Here is a 22,521-nt window from a genome sequence, read left to right on the forward strand (position 1 = left end):
ACACATGTTAGGGAACAGGCTACTCCATGCTATGCTAGTTTCTAATTTAAAAACAAAACAAGCAAGCAGTAGTTTCAAAAATATAATCCGACACGTGCAGTCTGAATCATTTTCAGTCCCCTCTAACATTTCAAAATTCTACCGCCATGTCCTACTGGAGAGGCAGACTAGGCTTTGTAGAGGCCAGGAAACGGATCCTGGGTGAAGCCCTTATCTGGGTCAGTCTTCCATGTAGTTCTGGGTCATGCATGTGCAGGTCCATTTTGTAATATCTGTCAGTGGTTGCTCTCCTAGATGGGTGCGCTGCTAGAATGTTTGCTGTTAGCCTTCCTTTGCCAGTTTTAAGCAAGGAGGCACCAATTTGCTTGAGGTAAGACAGCTGGAGCTGGGGGTTTGGCTCGAAACATGCTTTTGCCACCTGAGACAAAGGGCAAGATGGCATCAACAGCTTCAAGAAACTTTAAGGCCAATAGAAGAACTGGAAAGAACTGAGCGTTAGGATGCTGATCAAATGCTTAAGGAGAGGTTTGCGGAAGGGCTACAACACTTTGTAAAAGAGATTTAGAATTGTTCTTTTTTGGGGGGGGGATAACCTTCTGGGAAACGTTAACAAAAAAAACCCAAACAACCCAGGGGCTTTCATAGAGCCAAATTATTATTATTATTATTATTATTATTATTATTGACATTTGAATAAAGAAAAAATGAAACTAATGGTAAAAAACATGGGAGAGCAAGAGAAAAAGGAACTGGTAAAAAATTTGGATTACAAATTGTAAAAAAAAGTGAAATATTTAGGAATACAAATAACAATGAAAAATATAAATTTGTTTGAAGATAATTATAAAAAAAACTGGGAAGAAACAAAAAGAGAAATGGAAACTTGGACAAGATTGAATTTAACACTCTGGGGTAGAATTTCGGCTATTAAAATGAATATTTGAATAATGAATAATGAATAAAGAATAAAGAATATTATTGACATTTGTATACCACCCTTCATCCAAAGATCACAGGGCAGCTCGCAACATACAAATGCAAAATGAGAACACAAAAACACATAATAAAAAATAAAATCTGGTCAGGATTGTATCAGCGCCTTGCAGCAAAGGTTCAGCGATGCATAACCCTGCACAGATGGGAAGTAGGATGATACTAAACTCGAGGGGAAGGATGGAGGGAATCAGCAAGAGGATGTTGGAAAAGATTCAGAGGGCGATGCAAAGCTCTGAAACTAGATTTGAGTCGCCTTCCTCTTGCTTCCCAACACCGCAAAGTGGAAGGGACCACTAGTCCCAGGATAAATTTGATGAGGACGGCAGGCATGTCAGTAAAGTCATACACATTGCCAGAAGAAGTACAGCAGAGAAGGGTAACTTTAACATGGGTGTTGGAGAAGTCCAAATAGGCCCTGGAGCTGCTGATGAGACAGGTGTGAGGAAGCAGAGCTCCATGGCTCTGGCTGCCAGGAAGGAAGTGTACACACAGGATTAAAGCCTAATTTTAGAATGAATCACCATGCCAATGAATTGCCAATAAGGGACAGAATGGCAGAGAGGCGCTTTTAAATCCATTGTGCATTTCTGACCACTGCAGGACCAGCATTTGAGTTACCAATGCAGGGAAATGCAAAAGCAAAATTAAACTCTAACCCCACTTTCAGGATTTCAGCTAGGGCTGCAAAGGGCATGTGGGTGCACCATTGCTCATTTAAATGTTTCACCTGCAGCAATTAGAAGGTGAGCATGTTTAGCTTCAGCAGTTAAAAAATCCAGAAGCACTGGAGCAAGCCAGGTGAGTTTTCCCCCCAGCCAGTTAGCAGCTCATTCCATTTGTAGTGTTACACATGAAAACAAAGCAAGAAAACCCTTTGAAAGAGCTGAGGCACTTGGATTTGCTCACTGTCGTCTTCAGATAAGGGCCAATCTAGAGAGGACACCATTTGTACAAGTAGCAATTGTTTGTTTTATTTTTAGGGTAAAAAAACAAAAACAAACCAGAGGTAGGCTGTGTGATGCAGATCACGACTCTGGCAAATAGGGGTACAGAGGCTTTATCATTCTGCTCTCCCCTGTAATCCCAATCTGGATCAGGGCTGTTATTTAAATTAGTAGGTTACCCAGATTCCAAAAAACACCTCCCACCAATACCTGCTTATATATTTAAAGCATCATCAGCATGGTTGCTAATTGCTTGAATGGTACTGCACCAAGTTTGGTCCCAAAAAGATTGTGTAAACCAGGGATGGGGGACATTTTTCAGGGCTGCATTCCATTCTGGGCAGTCTTCTGCAGGACACAAGCCAGTGGAGGGCAAACCCAGAGGCAGAGCAACAACAAACAAACAAAAAACACTTAAGGAATATGTGAAGCAGAGCTGGTGAAATGTTTGGCCGAGGAAGAGGGGGGGTGGCTTGGTTAGAGTCCTGAGGGCCTGAGGTTCCCCACCCCTGATGTAAACAACAGCAGGCTTCTATCTCCAATAATGGGCTCTGCCTTCACAGCAGAAATTGGGAAGGTGTCAGCATGTGCAGCAGCCAGCAGAAATCCCGCGGGGATGGTGAATTTCAAGATCCATCTCCATCTCTCCGTGAGCCATATTCCCAACAACAACCCTGTCTGGGATTAAAGGCGTTAGCAGAAAATGTTGCAGGAAATGATGGCACTGAGTAGCACAGGCAGAATGGTGAAGGAGGGTGCAGTGCAGCTTCTGGCAGCCAGCCGGAGCCCTGCAGAGAGGAAGAGATGGTTATCAATCAGTTTCCCTGTCCAGTTACGGGCAGATCATTTGAGACAAGCCTCGCAGGGGAATACTGCTGCATCGCACTTAGAAAGTGCTTCGGAAGGTACAAAGTGTTTCGGGTCCACCTAGGCGTATGTTTTGACAGGCGTGTTTGACAAATGCAGCTGTCATTTGTTTTAACAGCACTTTAACACCTAGGCTTCTTAATTAACCACAGTTAAAACGAAGTAGTTCCCCAAATTTCTGTGTGTTTACAACTGAAGCCAACCTATCTCAAAGGCTCGGATTTTAAAGTTTTGCATTCACAGTTTGAATGACAAAATGGCAAAGCTGAATACTTGCAGAATTTCTTTTTGGTTCAAGCCACAATGCTGTGCTCTCCTAAGATAGGGTTGTGATACGTCCAGAATTTTCCAGACGTACTGCAGTCGGCAGCAGTGTCCGGGTGGAAATTGGCAATATGTTTGGGGAAATCTGGATGTAGGGCAGTGCCATTTTTGCAATTTTCCTTAAAAATGCCTCAAAAAAAGTGATTTTGCAAAAATAATAATAAAATGCAATAACTTTGAGCAAAACTAAAAAAAAATTAAAAAGCTGTCCGGATTTTCACTGTTTGAACTCTATCCTAAGATGTAAGATAAACTCCTGTCGCTAATGAACTTTGTTAATGCTATGTCTGCTTGCAGGAAATGGAAATTACACACCTGCTGGGTTATTTAAAATCAACAAGCTGCATTTCTTTGGCACACAAACACCCCAGAATTATTATTATTAATTCAATGTATTAAATCAAACTTTCTGTTCCTCAAGTTCCTTGCTGAATTAATCTAATTTACAACTTGGGTAAGAAAACAGCAGCACCCCTGCCCTGCCCCACAGTCATGGGAGAGGCAGAAAGATTCTTTTAGCATTGTTTGTGAGAACAGGCAATGCCAGGCAGGGCCCAGGTGCCTGAGCCTTTGTGCCGAGAGGAAAGTGTCTTGCCTTGATCAAGAGAATCATCATATCTCAAGAAAGGGCCAGCTGAGACAATGCCCGATGGAGGCTTCCTTCCAGCAATCGCAGGGCCTGGCTTGTCACAATTCTGAAAGAAGGGGAGGAAATGGGACCTTATTGTTTTGTCTAGAGGATTCTGCATAGGTTAGCTCTGTAGTCTCAGCACTCCTGTGGGTACCAAGATGACAGTCAGGCTAATTTCCCAGCCCATTGCCAGTTTGTTTTCTGTCCAGGTTGATGCAGGTATATCAGGATCATATCTAGATTTTAACACAAGTCAAGATTGCCTGGGTAATTTTCCATCACTCTGATCTTAATCTCTCTCCAGATGAGGCTATGAGGGCTACCACCAGCTCTCAAAGCTGTTGCCTTGGCCTGATCAGACTCAGAAACCTTGACCCTGTATCAGCATGCAACATCCTTGGGCAGTTGCCAAGGCCCCAGACTCCCAACAGGTAACCACTGCTGATGCCTGCCCTAGGTACCCCTTTAACCGGCACTCCATTCTGAGCACTGGCGTCACTAATCTGCCATTTAAATGCCCCTGAAGTTTTCCAGGGAACTATGAGAAACTGACCACCATTTTGATTTCCCACAATACCCCAGAATGACACTATGGTGGGGGCATTGTGGGAAACTTAAATGGTTCCATAGGAGTGGAAAGAACTCTGCTTCCGCCGCCAGGTAAGTCCACAACACCAGGGCAACCCATTGGCATGGGAGGGGCCCACTATGGCCCCGCTCAAACCTGGAGCCAGCCTTGTTAGCAGTTCCTCCTTCTACTTTTCCTAACTCACCACGGTGCACCTGGCGGTAAGGAAGCTGCAGAGGCGGATACGACAGTGCAGGTACACTTCCTCCAAATCTGGGATGAAGGCAAAGACATTGAAGGAGAAATGGCCAGTGAGGGACACGGCATCCTTTTCAACTACCACGGTGCCGTCTCGAGGGTTTGGACACCTGCAATGAGAAGGTGGCATAGGGCAAAGGATTGAGAGTTGCAGGGGCCTGGTGAGACCAAGGGCTTGTTCACCTGTGCAAGTTTATCACTCGTTTGACTGAACTCGCAGGTACGAAAGACCCTTCACAAGACTTTCATGTCCATCCAGGGTCATGACAACGATCTTCCATTAAGACAGTCCTGACATTCAGCTAGGAGTCGCTGAGTGTTGACTGATCATCGGCTGAGAAATCACATTAGGCTGGTTCACGTAGAGGCGTTTTCATACTTGATCTCTGCAACATCAAGGAATGATGGGCAGAGGGGCGCTGGAGATGTTGCACCACATTTTCTGAGACCCAGGCCTTAATAAGTAGCATTTTCATATCCCTTTCATCCCTTGGGCTGTGTTTTCCTTCCCCATAAATTTTATACGCAGGAGCCAGAAAGGGATCAAGACCACAACAAGGATAGGGAGGAGAGAGTCTTTGGTCTGAATTGGAACTGCAGCTCCCCTTTGCAGTGGGAAGGGAGCTCTCTGCATTGAAGACATCAGGTGTGTACAGGCCCAGATGGGGGGGGGGGGTGCCATATGGGCTTCCGATTCCAAAGGGGGCCTCGGTCAGCATATTTATCTATATTTTCCATTTTCTCTTTATATGCAGACATGGTTCAAGCCTTGAAATAAAATTATTTGCCAGCATAACTGTCAGGGCCATCAGTGTCCAAGGGAGAGAGCAAGCTCCGAAGGGATCCCAGAGAGCGTCCCGGGAGTGGGAGGGGCAGCCCATCTTCTGGGGGAGAGAATCAGCGTAGCTCCAGTGGAGAAGTGGGGGAGATGGGGGAATCGGCAAGGCGATCCCATGACTCCTTGCCGGGGACCAGCGGGGAGAGAAAGGGTCCTCCGCTGCCCACGCCCTCCTTGCGCAGAAGGCTTCCGCGCAGGGAAAGTAGGCGAAGACTGGGCGTCAAAGAACTTCTTTGCTGGAAGAAGTTTAAGAAACGCCCACTGACGGATTCTGCCAGTGATTGAGATGGTCACGGGCGAGTGGCTGCCCGGACAGGAAAGGTTCACTCAGGCAACCCAGCCAGACGTTGGGACAAGCTTACACATGAGTAACCCCTAGAACCATTACAATAACTTTTGTTAAAAAAAATTTATATACTTTCTTATTTATAAGACTTCAGTTATCCCCATGGTAAAAAAAAGGGGAGGACACATTATCTATCTGGCCCGGGCCTCTGCCTGGCTCTGGGTGTGTAAGTGTGGAGGGATCAGTTTCTGATCAGGATCCTAGTGGGGGCAAGAGTTTAAGACTCCCCCCTCCCTGCCCAGAATGTTATCCACCCAGTTTGAGGTCTCTATAGCAATTACTTATATGTTTTGTTTTAAGAAAAACAGTCACGCAGGGACTAAATATATGAATAACATCATTTCTAGTTTGATCCTCAGTTAAGAGAATATTCAAGTTAGGTTCTTGTCTTGCTACACTGCAGTCCCTCTACTTCTCCCCTTCTTAATACATACAGTGGTACCTCAGGTTACAGACGCTTTAGGTTACAGACTCCGCTAACCCAGAAATATTACCTCGGGTTAAGAACTTTGCTTCAGGATGAGAACAGAAATCGTGTGGCGGCAGCGCGGCAGCAGCGGGAGGCCCCATTAGCTAAAATGGTACCTCAGGTTAAGAACAGTTTCAGGTTAAGAACGGACCTCCAGAACGAATTAAGTTCTTAACCTGAGGTACCACTGTATTCAGCTTGAATGCTGTGGCTTTCTTCTCTAGCTGCCCTTTCATGCCAGGTGTCCTGGCCCTCAGTCCATGGTCGATGTCTAAAAGGCATCAACAGCCAAACCCAAGTATCCTCCCAATTCTCAACCCCTGTTCTCCAGTGCTATGAATTCTCTCTTCTCCCTGCCTGTCTCCTCCAGTTAGTAGGCCCTGTTCCCTTTCAAGCAGACCACGCAAACAGGAAGAGGCAAGCAGCTTACTGGTTGGTGATGATATCCCACCGAATGCTGGAGGAGGCGTCTTTGTCCGGTGTGGCCCAGCACGACGACAAGGTCAGTACAAAGCGGGTGGCGTCTGCCCCCGAGATGCTGATGCCCACATAGGCCCTGTGATTGACAGTGAGTAGGATAGGGCTCTGGGTGAAGGGCCGGCTGTACTGAGGGTCTTGGTACAAAGTCATGGTGGTCTGGTAGCTCCCTTGGCCGGAGGTGAGAGTGGTGTTAATGATGCTATCAAAGGGGTAAAACATAAGAGAGTTACAATGCTTTTGTTTTGGAGCAAGCAACAGGGCAGCACTGCACTTTCTTGGGATCAGGAAGAGGACTGATGGGAGATGAAGAGTGAGGAAGAAGAAAGATTTGGAAAGCAGGAGGTTGGAAGGACACAAGAGCAATGTTTTGGAGGGTGGGAAAACTCTGCTTGGCCTTTGTTGGAGTCAAGAGTACTGAACTGGGAGGCCTTCAGTCTGGTCCAGAAGGTAGATTCTTAGAGGAATGCAAAGGTACGTAAATTTGAAGCGAATAAGAGCAAAGGAACAAAGAACTTTGGAGCCAACATGGTGAACCTAGATAAAAGGCCTGGAGTATTTGAAGCCATGTGAGTGGAAGAGGCACAGAAAGGCTTCCACAATTGAAAGATGCATGCAAGGAAAGATGGGGAGGAGCACAGCGAAAGGATACAAAGACAGCTCTCTGCAGGGGACCAGGTGCTGCTGGAGCCAACGCTGGAAAGATGCAAATATTACGAGGATGTGAAATCCTGCATTGGGGCATTTGGCTTCTCTGTCCTGTCCTTCCGGCTGAACTCACTCCTGGATGGGATGGATGGCAGATGTCATTGAAAGGTTGATGTTCAGCGGGTAGGCGCAGGAGAAGCGCAGGAAGAGAAAGCGATCCCTGCTGATCACCCCTCCGTAGGTGTTCTCCACACGGCCCTCCACTGCGTTGAAGTAGATGGCATGGGTTGTGTTGATCTGGAAAGAATGCAAGGAAAGAACTTTGTGAGGCCCACTGCAACGTAAGCGGACACAGAGGGCAGATTTTCCTTTCTTGCTTTGGCAGTGTCCCTCCTCCCAGTCTCCAGGAGTCTGGAAATAATACCGACATCTCCCTTAGTGTAAGCCAGTTAGGTATCAGGTAAAGGACCCCTGACAGTTAAGTCCAGTCGCGAACGACTCTGGGGTTGTGGCGCTCATCTCGCTTTACTGGCCGAGGGAGCTGACGTTTGTCCGCAGACTGTTTTTCTGGGTCATGTGGCCAGTACGACTAAACCACTTCTGGCAAAACCAGAGCAGCACACAAAAACGCCATTTACTTTCCCGCCATTTATCTACTTGCACTTTGACATGCTTTCGAGCTGCTAGGTTGGCAGGAGCAGGGACCGAGCCACGGTAGCTCACCCCGTCACGGGGATTCGAACCGCCGACCTTCTGATCGGCAAGTCCTAGGCTCAGTGGTTTAGACCACAGCGCTACCTGCCAGAATCTTGCTTTTTAGGAGGTCTATCTCTGGTTAAAAGGATCAGATAGCAGGAGATGGTATAGACAGTCTCCAAAGAGACTGTGATCTACTCCCAGTATATAAAAAAACTGGCAGTGATCCACCCATTGTCATTGGAGGGAGGAGGAGCGTGCGTGGGGTGGGTGGATTGCCCAGCGATCTACCAGGTTCAGCCAGGGATCTACCGGTAGATCATGATCTACTGGTTGGACATCCTTGGTACAGACATAGGAAACTGACTTCTGCTTATATTATTTGCTCATCTCATCTGTCTACTCTGATGGCAAGCAGCTTTCTAGCATCTCAGTCAGGCAGAGATATTTTGCTGCTACCTATTTCAGCAGAGAGGCTTTTTTTTTTTTTTTACTGGATCAGCAGCTGCATGTTGGGATATCTGTCAAGTGTTTCTTCCTGAGTGGGGTGGGGAGAGGGGAGGCTTTATGCTGGACAATTCTCCCCACCTCCATTGTGGTCCCACAGGTCTTCTGCACAGTATCAAAGTAGAAGAGGAGCCTGTCTCCGACAAGCGTGCCAGCGCAGGTGGGATCTGCCAAATGCAGTTCCTCGGCAGGGAATCCATCGGCGAAGAGCAGGCAGCGGGAGAGAGACACGGCACTGTTGCTGCCGCCGCATGTCAACCGGTAATCTGGAGGGAGAAAAGGAATTTGGCAGCCTGGCCCTGTTTCTGACAGCTGGGTTGTTGCAGGTGACAGCTGAAGATATTGTTGCTGGAGCTGGAGCCGCCCCAGCGTGTGGCAAGACGAGGGCCACTCTGGGATGGTCGGGACCCACACATGCGGCCCCCGGTTTGACGGCACTGCACCAGGGGAATGTGTGAATACTGACATTGTGTAACACTTCGTGTTTCAAAGGCAAACGCAAAGACAAAAGGGAAAAGCTGTGGTTCTTGTTTACCATAAGAAGCCCGTTTGGCAGGGCTATAATCTCTGTGGCAGAAGCAGCCCCATTTCCCGTTCTTCTCGCCGCACCATTCATTCTCTTCGCATGCCAAGTCAAGGCAGGGGTCCGTTGCGGCTAGAGAAAGAAAAACAGGTTTAGCTGCAGGAATCAGTGGTGGTCTTAGGTAATTGCAGACTCTGAACTTCACACAGAGGGGTCTTTTTGGATCATAGTATGCATTACTTGGGACGCGGGTGGCGCTGTGGGTAAAAGCCTCAGCACCTAGGGCTTGCCGATCGAAAGGTCGGCGGTTTGAATCCCCGCGGCGGGGTGCGCTCCCGTGTTCAGTCCCAGCGCCTGCCAACCTAGCAGTTCAAAAGCACCCCCGGGTGCAAGTAGATAAATAGGGACCGCTTACTAGCGGGAAGGTAAATGGTGTTTCTGTGTGCGGCTCTGGCTTGCCAGAGCAGCGATGTCACGCTGGCCACGTGACCCGGAAGTGTCTCCGGACAGCGCTGGCCCCCGGCCTCTTGAGTGAGATGGGCGCACAACCCTAGAGTCTGTCAAGACTGGCCCGTACGGGCAGGGGCACCTTTACCTTTACCTTTTATGCATTACTTTCCTTGCTTCACAAAGTGGTAAGCCAGACCTGGGGGGATGTGGGGGGGGGGAACTTGCTTATACTGCTGAATGGGGCCTTCTACCTTTGCTCCAAAGTCTTCTCCTGGTGGTTCCACATCCTGAGGAACCCCCTCTATTCCTGTGAGATTGTGTGTATTGAAGAAGCAGGGGGATGGGGGTGTTGAAACTACGCAAGCTACAGAGAGGAACATTTCAAATGTTTACAGTTTTTAAAGATACCACACACACAAAGTTACACACGGACACCTCTGGCCAGTGATTTAAATATCATGATGTTCATTATCTTTTGTGATTGCTGAGGGAGAAAGGCAAGTCAAGTCACAGAATGCTGATAAACATTCCAGCCTCTGGGGTGGAAGTGAAAGCCACTTTGGCTGTAGAGGAAATTTCAATAGGGCCCAAGGATTAGAATGCAGCCCGCCATCTGACAATGGTTAGTCAACCCCTGCTCTGAGGAAGTCTGAGAGCTCAGGGACACAGAAAGTAGAGGAAGTCTGTCAGCAGCAGCAGCACTAACAGAAGAAAGAATGAGCCTCACACCTGCATAGCAGATTTTCCGAGGATTGGTTTTTACCTACATTTAATTACCCTGTGTAGTCACCAAGGTTGGTTTTCCATCCCTTTCTAGTTAATAGACTTGGGGTGCTTCCAAAAAACCTCTCTAAGAAGTATTGGTCTTGTTTTGTTTGAAGGGAGATCAGATAATGTCCACCATTTATTTATTCAGCATTCATTCTGATTTGTTTGTGGGGAGGTTAGATGAAGTTGCATCAAAGCTAGTATTACCCCAGACTTTCCAGTGTATTTTCCCGTCACTTTTCTTGTTGCAAAAAGTCTGAACATTTGGAAAGTGGATAAGACCTCCCGATCTGCTATAATTTCACAACCTGAATTTGCCAGTTTGTAACTGAATCCCACACGAAAAGAGTGAGAATCTGGAAGCCCCTTTAACCCCAGTTGCCCCCAAGATGGACAGGCAGCTGATGAAATTGGAACTCACGGCACCGGGCAGCTGCTCTCCAGCCACTGAGGTGGACCCCATTAAGAAGACACCGTTCCTCGTAAGCGCTGAGGGCCACACACAACATGCCATTAGCCACCCCATAGTGGCACAAGTCATATAAGCAGGACAAATAGAAAGGAGAAGGGTCCACATGCCAGTGGCACTCAGCAAATGGTCCTGATTTGTTAACCAGGACCCCACAGACCTCTTCATATTCCTGGGGATCTTTGCATGGATCTAGTGCTACAGTGTCATCCAAGCACCTGAAAAGTAAAGACAGGGGGTTTTAGTCCCAGCAGACGCCTTTCTGTGGTCACCGGCCAGAGCTGGGCATGAAAAGGAAAGAGCCTAGGCAAACCTTGGGCTTCCATGTAAATTACATTGGCATTGTGGGACAAGCATGTTGGTTCTATGAGGCTGGTTAAGTTTAATTAATGCACGAAGGGGTTAACACCATAGAGGAAGCTGTCCTGCCAGGCTTAGCTATGTCACTTCCCTTTGGGGGGGGGGGACTGGTAATCCAGCTCAGTGTGTGAAGAAGTTTGAGCTAGTTGCTCCACCTCAGCCACATGGCTCTCACTAGCCGCTCTTGAGTTCCTATACCAATAATTTAGGAACTTTCACCATTTTGGAACTAAGCTAAGTTTTACTGCCTATGAAACTTTTTCTGAATGCTCTATAGAAAAGCACATGAATCTGACCTTTGGAGAGTTTGTAAGTACAATAAACCATTTTTAACTTACCAAACACATGGTCCTTTCCTATGCTGGAGGAAGTAGAAAACTTTGAAGGGAATTTTAAAATGCGCATTTTCTATGCTTTATCTTGCTGGATATTTTGTGATTTTAAATCCCTGCTGGAATATTCTCCCCAAAAAGTACTTGCCCCAAATTTGGATCTTGACAACCATGAATCCTCTCTCTCTCTCTCTCTCTCTCTCTGTGTGTATATGTATATATATATATATATATATATATATATATATATATATATATAAAATCTACGAAAGCATATATATATATATATATATATATTGCCCCAACATACATTATGTTGTTCTGTTCATTTCAGTGCAAAGGGAATACAAGGCAAATAGGGGTAATGTAATCAATTACGTATTACTTGATTTAAAGCAGCAGTTTTAATGTATTTTTAATCTTTGTTGGAAGCCGCCCAGAGTGGCTGGGGAAACCCAGCCGGTTGGGTGGAGTATAAATAAATCATCATCATCATCATCAATCATATTCGCCAGGTATATTTTCATTTTGCACTTCGGACAACTAAGCAAACACTGGCAATTTCCACTTATGTTTCCATTTTCACTGGAATTCTCAGACATCTTTACTTCAGTGTGACCAAGAGAAAAGCTTTGTTAGTGTCCATTTTATTTCCTACTAATCTTGTTCAGAGGTCATGGTTTAAAACAGACTCAAGCTAAATAAGCCACCTCTGCTACATGTGTTTTGAAGTTGGCTTATTTTGAAACTGACTTGAGAAATGCTGGCTGTGCTGAACCATTTGGTGGCTTGAGCTGAATGCTGAGGACGTGCTCAGTGCAGCTCACCTGAACACTCTTATTGCCTGTGCCTTACGCCACACCACCCCTTGCTGAGCAGAGAGAGAAAATTTATGGGAATAGATATTCTGTACATTGCTACCCTCACACCAAGGCATCAGCGTTCATCGGACCGTAAAGATGATGCCATGAAAAGACCAACAAAGTGTTAAACGCTGCAATATCGACCCCTCTTACCCCATTGGGCTTGTATCTGTTTTCCAGGCATTCCCAAACTGCAAGTCATTCTGGGCTCTGCTTCCATCAGGCAGGACTTTATCGTCTCTACGGATGCCGTTGAAATTCCCACACATTCCACACAGCTTCCCCTGGTATTCTGGTCCCACATGGATAAAGAGTGTGTGGCGGCCGTTGTACTGGATCTCAACACTGGCTACTGTTTTTATTGTCACAATGTTTTTGACCTTGGAAATAGCACCCAGGGCCCCCAGGCTGTGGGGTAGTTGCACTCTTTCCTGGTTGACCTGTGATTGAGGCAGTAAGCATATCAGATGTGTCAGAGAAAGGTTTGTGGCCACCTGTGATCATTTCACAACAAAGTACAGATTTCATCATTCAGTTCAATTGCACTGAAATTGTTTCCCAGGACCTCATTGTCATTGTGATTTATTAAAGCAAGCTTCTTTCCCAGCTTTCCATCTGATAAATGCCTAAGGTAGCTGACGATAGGAGTGTGTCTAAAAGGAAAACTAACCCGTAACAATTTGAATTTTTTAATTAAAAAAACACCGACAGCTGCGAAGGCAGCTAAAACGAAATTCAAGCGGGGCACTAAATAAAATACCAAATCTGACTAGGCAGATAAATAAAATGGTGCCAGCATAAAGTAGCCTTAAGGAGTTGGTGGAAAACCAACAAGGGTGAGATGGGCAGGAAATGCCACCTAAGTAATTCTGTCACCATTGGGCAATTGCTGTTCCCGATACCAAACTCTGACATCATTTTTATTGCATTTTCTGTAAGCAGTTTTGAGAGCCTGTGGAGAATATAAAGGTAAAGGTAAAGGTACCCCTGCCCGTACGGGCCAGTCTTGCCAGACTCTAGGGTTGTGCGCTCATCTCACTCTATAGGCCGGGAGCCAGCGCTGTCCGCAGACACTTCCGGGTCACATGGAGAATATAAAGCAGGATAAAAGCATTTCCACCCCCCCCCCCCAAAATAACTATGCACCATACCCAGAAATCTTTCACGTACCTCTGCTGTTTGGCCACTCCCTAGGATTATATGAAAGCTCAGCGTTTCATTCTTCAGCCAGACTTCCGCTCGGCTCACAAAAGACACCTGAGGGTTTCCCTGGTGCCTGTTCTCTGCAACAACCCGGTAGAAGAAGGGAAGGGAGGGGTGGCAAGTCCTGGAGATCTCATAGGCGCAAGTGCCCTGGAAATGCGCCACAGCCCCATCAAAGGTGAAGTAGTGAGGGTCCCCAGTGATTGTGCAGGTTCCCCACCGTGTATGGCAGCCTAGCTTCCCATTCTTCGCAGCACACTTCTGGCCGAGGTTACAGCTGGCTGGGACACAGCGGAAGTCGGAAGGGCCGTCACAGATGCACCTCTCACGGCAACCAGGGAGCCAGACCCGCTCCCCAATCTGCAAGCATAATGGGAGGTTGTGAGCTGAAAGACTTGCCACAGATATTATTGGTGCACAACTTGAAGTGACTGGATGCAAAACAACAACAACCCTGATTCCTTTTGGAATAAACGTTGCCTGGACCCTTTGTTTGATTCAAAACTTTAATTGCAGAACTTTCTTCAAAACAGAACATAAACATCAAAGACACACCCAAGTTGTTCCGTACAATGCAGTGGTACCTTGGTACTCAAACTCCTTGGTTCCCAAACGCCAAAAACCCCGAAGTAACTGTTCCGGTTTTCAAACATTTTTCGGAGGGCTAATGTCCGATGTGGCTGTCGGCAATTGTTTCCGGGGCTCCTGCACCAATCAGAAGATGCACCTTGGTTTTCGAACATTTCAGAAGTCAAACGGCCTTCCGGAATGGATTAGGTTCAGCACTTTTGTTTTTGCTATTTATTTTGCATTTTTGTTTTTGAGACTTTTTCGGGGGGGTTTTGGTGACTTTGTGGAACGCAGTTCAGCTACTGATTGATTGACTGTGTGACTGCGGAAATGGATAAAAGCCCCCCATCCAAACAATGACTATCATCAGTGCAGGTAAGAATTTTTTTAACAAATCATCTACAATACTATCTTATTTATTTTATAATACAGTACATTGATTATTGCTTTCATTTTATGGATCAATGATATCGTTAGATAGTAAAATTCATGTTAAATTGCTGTTTTAGGGATTGTTTTTAAAAGTCTGGAACGGATTAATTTGTTTTGCATTACTTTCTATGGGAAAGTGCGCCTTGGTCTTGGAACACTTTGGTTTTGGAATGGACTTCCGGAACGGATTAAGTCTGAGAACCAAGATACCACTGTATCTTGTGCTGTCCAGCACAGGTTCAGCATCTTAGAATTCCAAACAGACCTGGAAGCAGAGGTCACTCTCTTTCCTAAAGCCTCCATTTTGCTTGGAGCTGTTTTCTTTCCCTTCAGGAGACTCTTTTACACATTTATATTCCCACTAATCCTGGGAACAAAGGACTAGAGCCACAACCCTTCCAAGATGGCAGATTTGCAATTCAATAGCCTCCCATGTGATCTAAAGTTAAACACTCCCATGTTAGCTAGCAGAGAACAACAACAATTAATTATCAACCCATGAAGGAGCCCAGAGAACTTAGTACACTCCAGTAGAATTTCCCCATGTTGAAACTTTTCAGCAACACACACAGGCACTCTCAATTTCAGGGTCAATTATACAATTATACTTAACAACATATGGCCACTGTAAAGCTGTGTCTACTCAGTGAGAGGGCACTCAGCAGAATGCCCTCTGGTGGGCTTCCTTCTTTATGCTGGTGTCCTCCCAGTGGACTAATGAAGCACCAGTTCTCCTCCAATCAGTACCAGGCAACTGTCATTTTAAGTTACCACAGTGTCCCAGATATAAGCATCACTCCAGAGCACTGTAGGTAAATGGGAGCCATTTGAGGATTAAGGGCAGCAGGGAGAGAAAAAGCCCGTTGTGGCTACATACACTGGAAAGCAGGGGTGTGGACCCTCACCTTATAATGCAGCCCTTTGTGCACACAGCCACACTGCTCTTCTGGGATGCATCTGTCTCCACTGCGCAGGTACCCTCTGTCACAGAAACACCCTTCAATGCACATAGGAAGGCAGTGGGGCTTAATCCAAGCACTGAAGCAGATGTCCTGGCAGGGAGGTCCACAGAGCTCGTAGTGGCTATTGGCAGGGCAGTCAAAGCCTGCTCAGGAAAGAAGAGACATGGAATGAGAAGCAGAGTGCCATGAAGGGAGGGGAAATCCCAAAGCACAGGTGGGAAACCTCAGACACAAGGGGCCAAATTCAGCCTTTTAGCTCTCTCTCTCTCTCTCTCTCTCTCTCTCTCTCTCCCCCCCCCCCTTGGAACTCTCTCCAGGCCTCACCCCTCACCAGCCCTGTTGTGCACCCTTTCCTTGAGTGTTCTTGCCTGGCTGGCATGTGTCCTTGAACTTAGAGTTGGAAGTGACCCAAGGGTCTTCCAGTCCAATGCCCTGCAATACAGAAATCTCAGCTAAAGCGTCCTCATGCTTTCATAACACCTCGTGCTTGTTTGGATGGAGGACAGAAAAAAGGGGGGGGTGCTTATCCATATTATGAAGATCACAGGCCCCAGACCAAGTGCTTGTTAGCCTGTTTGATATTCTTGCCCTGGTCAAAACAGTCTCAATCTCCATTGTCATGGGGGGGGGGGGACGACAAATAAAGTGCAAGCGTAAGTATAGATACTATTGACTGTTTTTCAGTCTTTCTGCATACCACCTGAATCACTCTTCTTGTAGAAGAAGAATTTGGATTTGATATCCCACCTTTCACTCCCCTTCAGGAGTCTCAAAGCGGCTAACATTCTCCTTTCCATTCCTCCACCACAACAAACACTCTGTGAGGTGAGTGAGGCTGAGAGACTTCAAAGAACTGTGACTGGCCCAAGGTCACCCAGCAGCTGCATGTGGAGGAGCGGAGACGCGAACCCGGTTCACCAGATTACGAGACTACTGCTCTTAACCACTATACCACACTGGCTCCCAGTAGAACACCAGTAGTCCACGGATCACAATTTGAGAACTTTTGGTTTTGTCTAATTTCTTACAGAAAAGCAATACATCAAATTAGCTATACTGCAGTCCAAACTGTGAGGCAGTAGTTGTTTCGGCTTACCACAGAAAGTCTCTGTCCTCCAAGGTGAGATGGTAACATTGGCTCTCTGGCAAGCCATTACGTAGGTCTGAATGGACCGGCACAAGGTGTTGTTGTCCCCGACAGAGAGATGAAAGTAAAAGATGCAGTCGGTCAGATAAGGCTCTGGATCAACTTGGGAGTGGCAAGAAGCAAACGGCCCATCTGGATTCCGGATGATCCAGCACATAGATTTTGACCAGATGAGATCAAACATGGGGTTAGAGGCACGAGATCCATCGAGGTCACCCAAATGCAACGTGTTTTTTGTTGTGGAGCTATTTTTCAATGGGAAATCATCACCAACAGCTCCATTAAAGTTCCCACACAGCCCGCAGGTCTGGCCTCGGTATTGAGGGGGAAGTGTGATAAGGAGACCGTGGTCCAGGTCATAGATCACCGTTAGCCCAAAGTCTGCTTTTAAAGTTGTGTAAAAGCCATGCTGATAAATGGCAGTTCCCAGGGCCTGGATTTGCACTGGGAGGTTTAAAGCCACACCGTCAATCTGTATGAAAGGAAACGACAAAAGCAGGTTAGTCCTGACAACAGAAACCTCAATGGCCAAACTACGCAGAGTGAAGATGGGTCAGGGATTCCCAATTACCACATCTTTGCTGCAAAGTGGCCATGGAGAAGGGATTTTGCAGCAGAGATACATCCAATGTGGGCATGTGCTTAACCCTTTCCCCACCACCTTTCTACTGCGGCTGCAACCATGTCCCTTGCAACAAGCCACGGCCCTCCTCTTGGCACAGCACATAGCATATGTGGGAAGCTCCATCAGGATAATCTGAGCATTTTGCAGCAGAGGAACAACGGTTGGGGTTCACAGCGGCAAGGAAGCTGAGCAACAAATGACAAAGTTCCTGGTTTGAATCTCCCCTCTGTCACAAACTCATGAGGGAAGCCACTCTCTCTCTCTCAGCTTCAGTCATCCCATCTTCTGTATGGGGAATAATGACACTGACTTGCCTTACATTAAGACCAGCTAACCGCTGCCCTAATCCAGGCCTAACCTGTCTGCCTCCCCATGGACATTTGTCTCTGCCCACCCCAATTTTTATGGTAGTAGCAAAAAAAGGGGACACTTAGGGAAGACATGGTCTAGGGGTGGGAGGTGCCTAAATCTATCTGCCCAGCTCAGCCCTGCATCCTGAGGAGGACGCAAACTATTCCATCCTTGGTCATCAGACTGATCATTTGAGAAGCATGGAAGGGCCAATCACATCCCTCCTCCTCTTCTTCCCCCTTCTCTTATTAGAACACTGCCCACTGATAAGGGGAGGCTGTGAGTAATTTGTGTGCCCAGCATGTCTGTATGTTGTGTGTATGTCTAGTGTTGTCAAAGGTTGCTGGTCTCCAGGCTGATGGAGTGGTCCTCCCGTGTCCTTTCTGATTCCTCCTCTGCTACAACCTGATGCCAAAGCTGCAACCCTATGACAGCCGAAAGGGCTGGGGAAGGAAGAGTTTTGGATTTGATACCCCGCTTTATCACTACCCGAAGGAGTCTCAAAGCGGCTAACAATCTCCTTTCCCTTCCTCCCCCACAACAAACACTTTGTGAGGTGAGTGGGGCTGAGAGACTTCAGAGAAGTGTGACTAGCCCAAGGTCATCCAGCAGCTGCATGTGGAGAAGCGGGGAAGCGAACCCAGTTCACCAGATTACGAGTCTACAGCTCTTAACCACAACACCACACTGGCTTCTTAGCTGAGTTGCTGGTGGACCTGCATCTCTCCTTTCTCCTCTTTTGCACACTGAATTTTCTGCTCTGCCGAGTCTGGGGAAGAGTTTAGGCAGAAGCTCAACACAGGCCCAGGCCTTTCCTGTTTAACCTCCAACATGGCTCCTACGTTCTTACCTGGACAGTGCCCTGGCGTTCTCTCTGCAGAGATATCTGTGTATTATTCGCTAGCACAAGCACTTCTGATATCACAGGTAAAGGATTTCCAGCCACATTCTCGGTCTTCACCTCAACTCTAAAAGATGGCAAGGACTCCGGTGCCCCACACAGTTCAACCACGACAGTCGTGGAGGCACCATGGAAACCATAATGCCGCCCATCAAAGGTGATGTAGCTGAGAAACCCGGAAACCCGACAGGTACCGTCTGACAATGGGTGACACCCGTACACCCCATTCTGGCTACCGCAAAACTGCCCGGGGCCGCACAAGGACTCTGCGCCACCAACGGCATGGACTGATTCGTCACACCAGTATATCTTATGGCAATTCTCTCCTTCCTGGAAGAATGTTTCCCCTTTTAGGTAGTATCGGCCCTTGTAGCTGCAGCCGCACTGCTCCCGAAGCACACAGGTGGTGCCACTCAGCACTGAGCCAGGTTCACACTGGCATTCTTCTAAACAGGCAGGTGAGAAACTCCTGGGCACAGGTGGTTGTGAGCAAGAAGCGGGGGAAGCAGTTCCACAGAGCACGTAGTTGCTATTCGATGGGCAGGTCAGCTCTGAAAGACACACACAGTGCAACACTTCCAGCAATGTTAAAGAAACATATATAAGAACATATGAAGCTGACTTATACTGAGTCAGACCACTGGTCCATCTAATCTCAGTATTGTTGACACCAAATGGCAGCAGCTGTCCAGGATTTTCAGACAGAGGACCTGGAGATGCTGGAGATTGAAACTGGAGATGTGCATGCATAGCGGATGTTCTATCACTGAGCTATGTCTCTTCCCCATTTAGGGAATACTCTCCATGAAGGAGAGATAGGTAAAATAAGAAAAATGGGAGGAAACTTCCATTCCAGCTGTTGACGATACAACAAGACACCTTAAAATTCTACTTTTTGGAGTCTCACTTACCACAGCCGACAATCTTCCTCCATGGCTGAATGATGATGCCCTGAACCTGACACTGCCAAGCATAACTCTGAAGGGCCATGCACAGGGTCTTATGGCTGCCCCGAGTGGCACACAGGTCTTTCACACAGGTCTCCATGTGCATTTGAGGATCTGCAAGGTCGTGGCATTCTTTAAAGGGTCCGTTTTGATCGCTAATCATTCCACAGCGGCCTTGAGATCTGAACTGGGCTGCCTCGGTTTCGGTGCATGAGGACGGGAGCCCAACCACTGTGCAGTGGAAAGGGGAGTTGGCATCCTTCCAGCTGTTGCCAAAAGCAAGGGCATCCTGAGCCAAGGAGCCGTTGGGGGTCCTGAAGTCATCGTGGTGGTTTCCATTGAAATCTCCACCAAGGCCGCAGAGGGACTCGGAATAGGTTTCGGGAACAGAAACGGACACATAGTAAGACCAGTCATAGGAAATGGAGAGGCCAAAATCAGTCTGGATGATGATGGATGAGCCTCTGAAGTAGGCGTTGATCTTCCCTGATGCAAGAGTGAGGGGCAGGTTTGCCAGGAGGCCATTTACCTAGGACAAAAGGGTGATGCCAGAAACCTTTAGGAACTACTGAGACCCCCGTGCCGACCACAATTAACCCCATGCTGACTGGTGTGTTTTGTTTTTTTTAAAAAATTAAATTTTATTAAATGTTACAAAAAAGAAAGAAAAAAAAGAAATAGAAACAATACATAAACATGCATAAAACATTTTATCTACACAATTTTCCAGAATGCAAACTAGAAAAGAAGAAAGACAAAAGATAAAAGAAAGAAACAAGAAAAAAAAATGAAAAGAAAAAATACTTTTCATAATCAATTTCATAACTGATTAATTGATAATTGACTGGTGTGATTTTTAATATACTGAAATCATTGCTCATTTTAGTTTACTATTTTCATATTCATTCCTTAAGCTGCCATTCTACAAGAATTGGCAACCTTTCGGACATTGCCGGGCTTCCCGTTCTGATTCACTTTATTGCTGCATGGAGGGGCATTCCTGAGCTGAAGTGCAATGAAAGAAAAAGACAGCCCACACACTCTCTGCCCTGAGCATATATGGTATGAAAAGCGACAGGATTGCAGCAGACCATTATGGGACATGCACCAATGGAAAAGCAGCAAGCACACCCACCCCAAAAATGTCTGCAGCCACAAACAGTATTAAAAAGAGGATGGTGTATTACCTGATGCTATCATGAGCACAAATCATCACGAAGGCACAAGGAAAAGGACAACTGCAGGGGCCCTGAGATGCCATATCTACATCTTACTATGCAATGGGGCAGCCACTTTTTCAGACATACATGACTACTGCTGTTACTTCCAGTTTTGACCTATGCATGACAACTAAGGCTGCAATCTTTTAATGCACTTACCAGGAATGCGATGGGACTTACTGCTAAGTGAGCATGCTTAACATTCTGCTGCATGTTTGTCAATGAGCAGCTCCTTTAATTGTGACCTCCTCTCCATCCCCTCTTGGGACAGGAAGACACCTGAAACGCTTGCTAAATTTAGATGGCGATGATTCCTCAAACATCCTGCAGACTTGCGAAAATTGGCTGTATAGGCAGAGTGTATTTGTGTACGAGCGTGCCAAGCTAGCGACTCTTTGGGGATTCCAGGTTCTCTGCTAATCAGTTCTGCAGTGTTCTCTGGGGTGTGTGTGAGGTTCTTCCAAGCTTGCAAAAAGTTCTCCTTACCTGCACTTTGCCTTCTTGCCCTCCTGCTACAGCAATGTGTTCCCCATAGACATCCAGCTCTATCCGTCTGATCCAAGATGCTGCGATGGAGCCCATGTGTTCGTTGGTCACATGGATGGTGAAAGCAGGAAGCTGGCTGGGAGGGCCACAGTACCTAGTGAGTGTGTACCTGCAGACGCCTCGATAATCAAATGCAACTCCATCAAATGTGATATAGTGGAGGTAACCGAATGCCCACATGGTGCCGTATTTCACAGGGTGACAGCCCCGGATGCCGTCTATGGTTCTGCATCTTTCTAGAGGCCCACAGGTGTGGTCCCAACATTCCATGGGACGGCCAGGCTGCTTGCAGGAGCATTTCCTGCTACAGGTGTCTGTCAGGATCACCTCTTCGCCCACCTGATAGCTGTGGCCATTCAGCCTGCAGCCACACTCTTCCAAGGGCACGCAGACTCCAGACTTCAAAACATGGCCTTCTCTGCAGAAACAACCTGCCACACACGGCTTGGAGCACTGGGCAGAAGCATTGAGGTTGCTGCAACTGGCAGGGCAGGCTGTGCCACAGAAATCATAGTAAGTGTTGGCTGGGCAGGCAATTTCTAGGGTAAAAGAAAACAAATTATCCCAAAAGAAGAGGACATGGCTGCCTCGCTGCCACCAAACAAAGAGACAACCACAACGTTATTTTGCAACCCTGGTTGGCAACTTAAGTCAAAATAGATGCAAGGGGGCTGTGATTTGGTCTTTCCTTCCTCCCCAAACATTTAAAGGCAGCCACAGAAGCACTCATCCACACTTATCGAAGCTGTATTCCCTGTGAAAACCTGCTCTTTACAACTGAATCAGAGCAAACGACTATCCATGGAAAACCCGAATTGCCATTTGCTCCGATTCAGTGTTAAAGATTATGTTTTCTGGGGAAAGCAGCAAGGCAAAACAAAAACACTCGGACCCAGACCAGGAAAACACACATCTGTGCCTAGAAAGCACGGGCCAAAAGGTAAATGTGTACAAGTCCTAATTTCAACTGATTTAATCTGGATCCATATTTTTTCTTTTTTAATGATATTTTTTCTGCAAAAGGAAGAAGAAAGAGGGGAAATAAGTAATTCAAGCTCCTCCCCCCCCCTGCTGTGGGAACAGAATCTGACACTAGGGCAATTCTATTGGGGGGTGGTAATTAGTGAAATATTTGTCCCTTATCCCCCCGGTGAAATACCATGCTATAAATGTTAGTTCTACAGAGCAAAGCCTTTGAAATTAATGAACATGACTAACACCCATTAATGTAAGTGCATTTACTCTGAGTAAAACTTAGCTGGATATTGTCCTAAACATTTAAC

At 46.7% G+C, this 22,521-nt stretch overlaps 2 protein-coding genes across 2 annotated transcripts in view; both read right to left on the reverse strand.

Moving 5' to 3' along the window:
• Positions 1-1,666: 1,666 nt before the first annotated feature.
• On the reverse strand, positions 1,667-20,905 carry LOC310683545 (alpha-tectorin-like; the record flags this gene model as incomplete). The annotated part of the gene is made up of 15 exons (XM_083453477.1): positions 1,667-2,728; positions 3,727-3,826; positions 4,536-4,698; positions 6,672-6,920; positions 7,500-7,663; positions 8,651-8,835; positions 9,105-9,224; positions 10,732-10,997; positions 12,488-12,774; positions 13,505-13,897; positions 15,445-15,644; positions 16,598-17,120; positions 18,475-19,076; positions 19,437-20,001; positions 20,852-20,905. 15 exons carry the CDS (start codon positions 20,903-20,905, stop codon positions 2,634-2,636), a joined length of 3,966 nt encoding a protein of 1,321 aa, XP_083309603.1. The 3' UTR covers positions 1,667-2,633.
• Positions 20,424-22,521, reverse strand: part of LOC310683546 (IgGFc-binding protein-like) — a gene marked incomplete at its 5' end in the record, with an annotated part of 38,429 nt that continues 36,331 nt past the window's right edge. Inside the window, one exon of the mRNA XM_083453478.1 lies at positions 20,424-21,777. Coding sequence (XP_083309604.1) covers positions 21,113-21,777 — 665 coding nt within the window. The 3' untranslated portion in view covers positions 20,424-21,112. The remainder of the gene's footprint in view (positions 21,778-22,521) is intronic.

The sequence above is a fragment of the Podarcis tiliguerta genome (genome assembly GCF_965153285.1).
Source record: "Podarcis tiliguerta genome assembly, chromosome: 8".
Classification (NCBI taxonomy): Eukaryota; Metazoa; Chordata; class Lepidosauria; order Squamata; family Lacertidae; genus Podarcis; species Podarcis tiliguerta.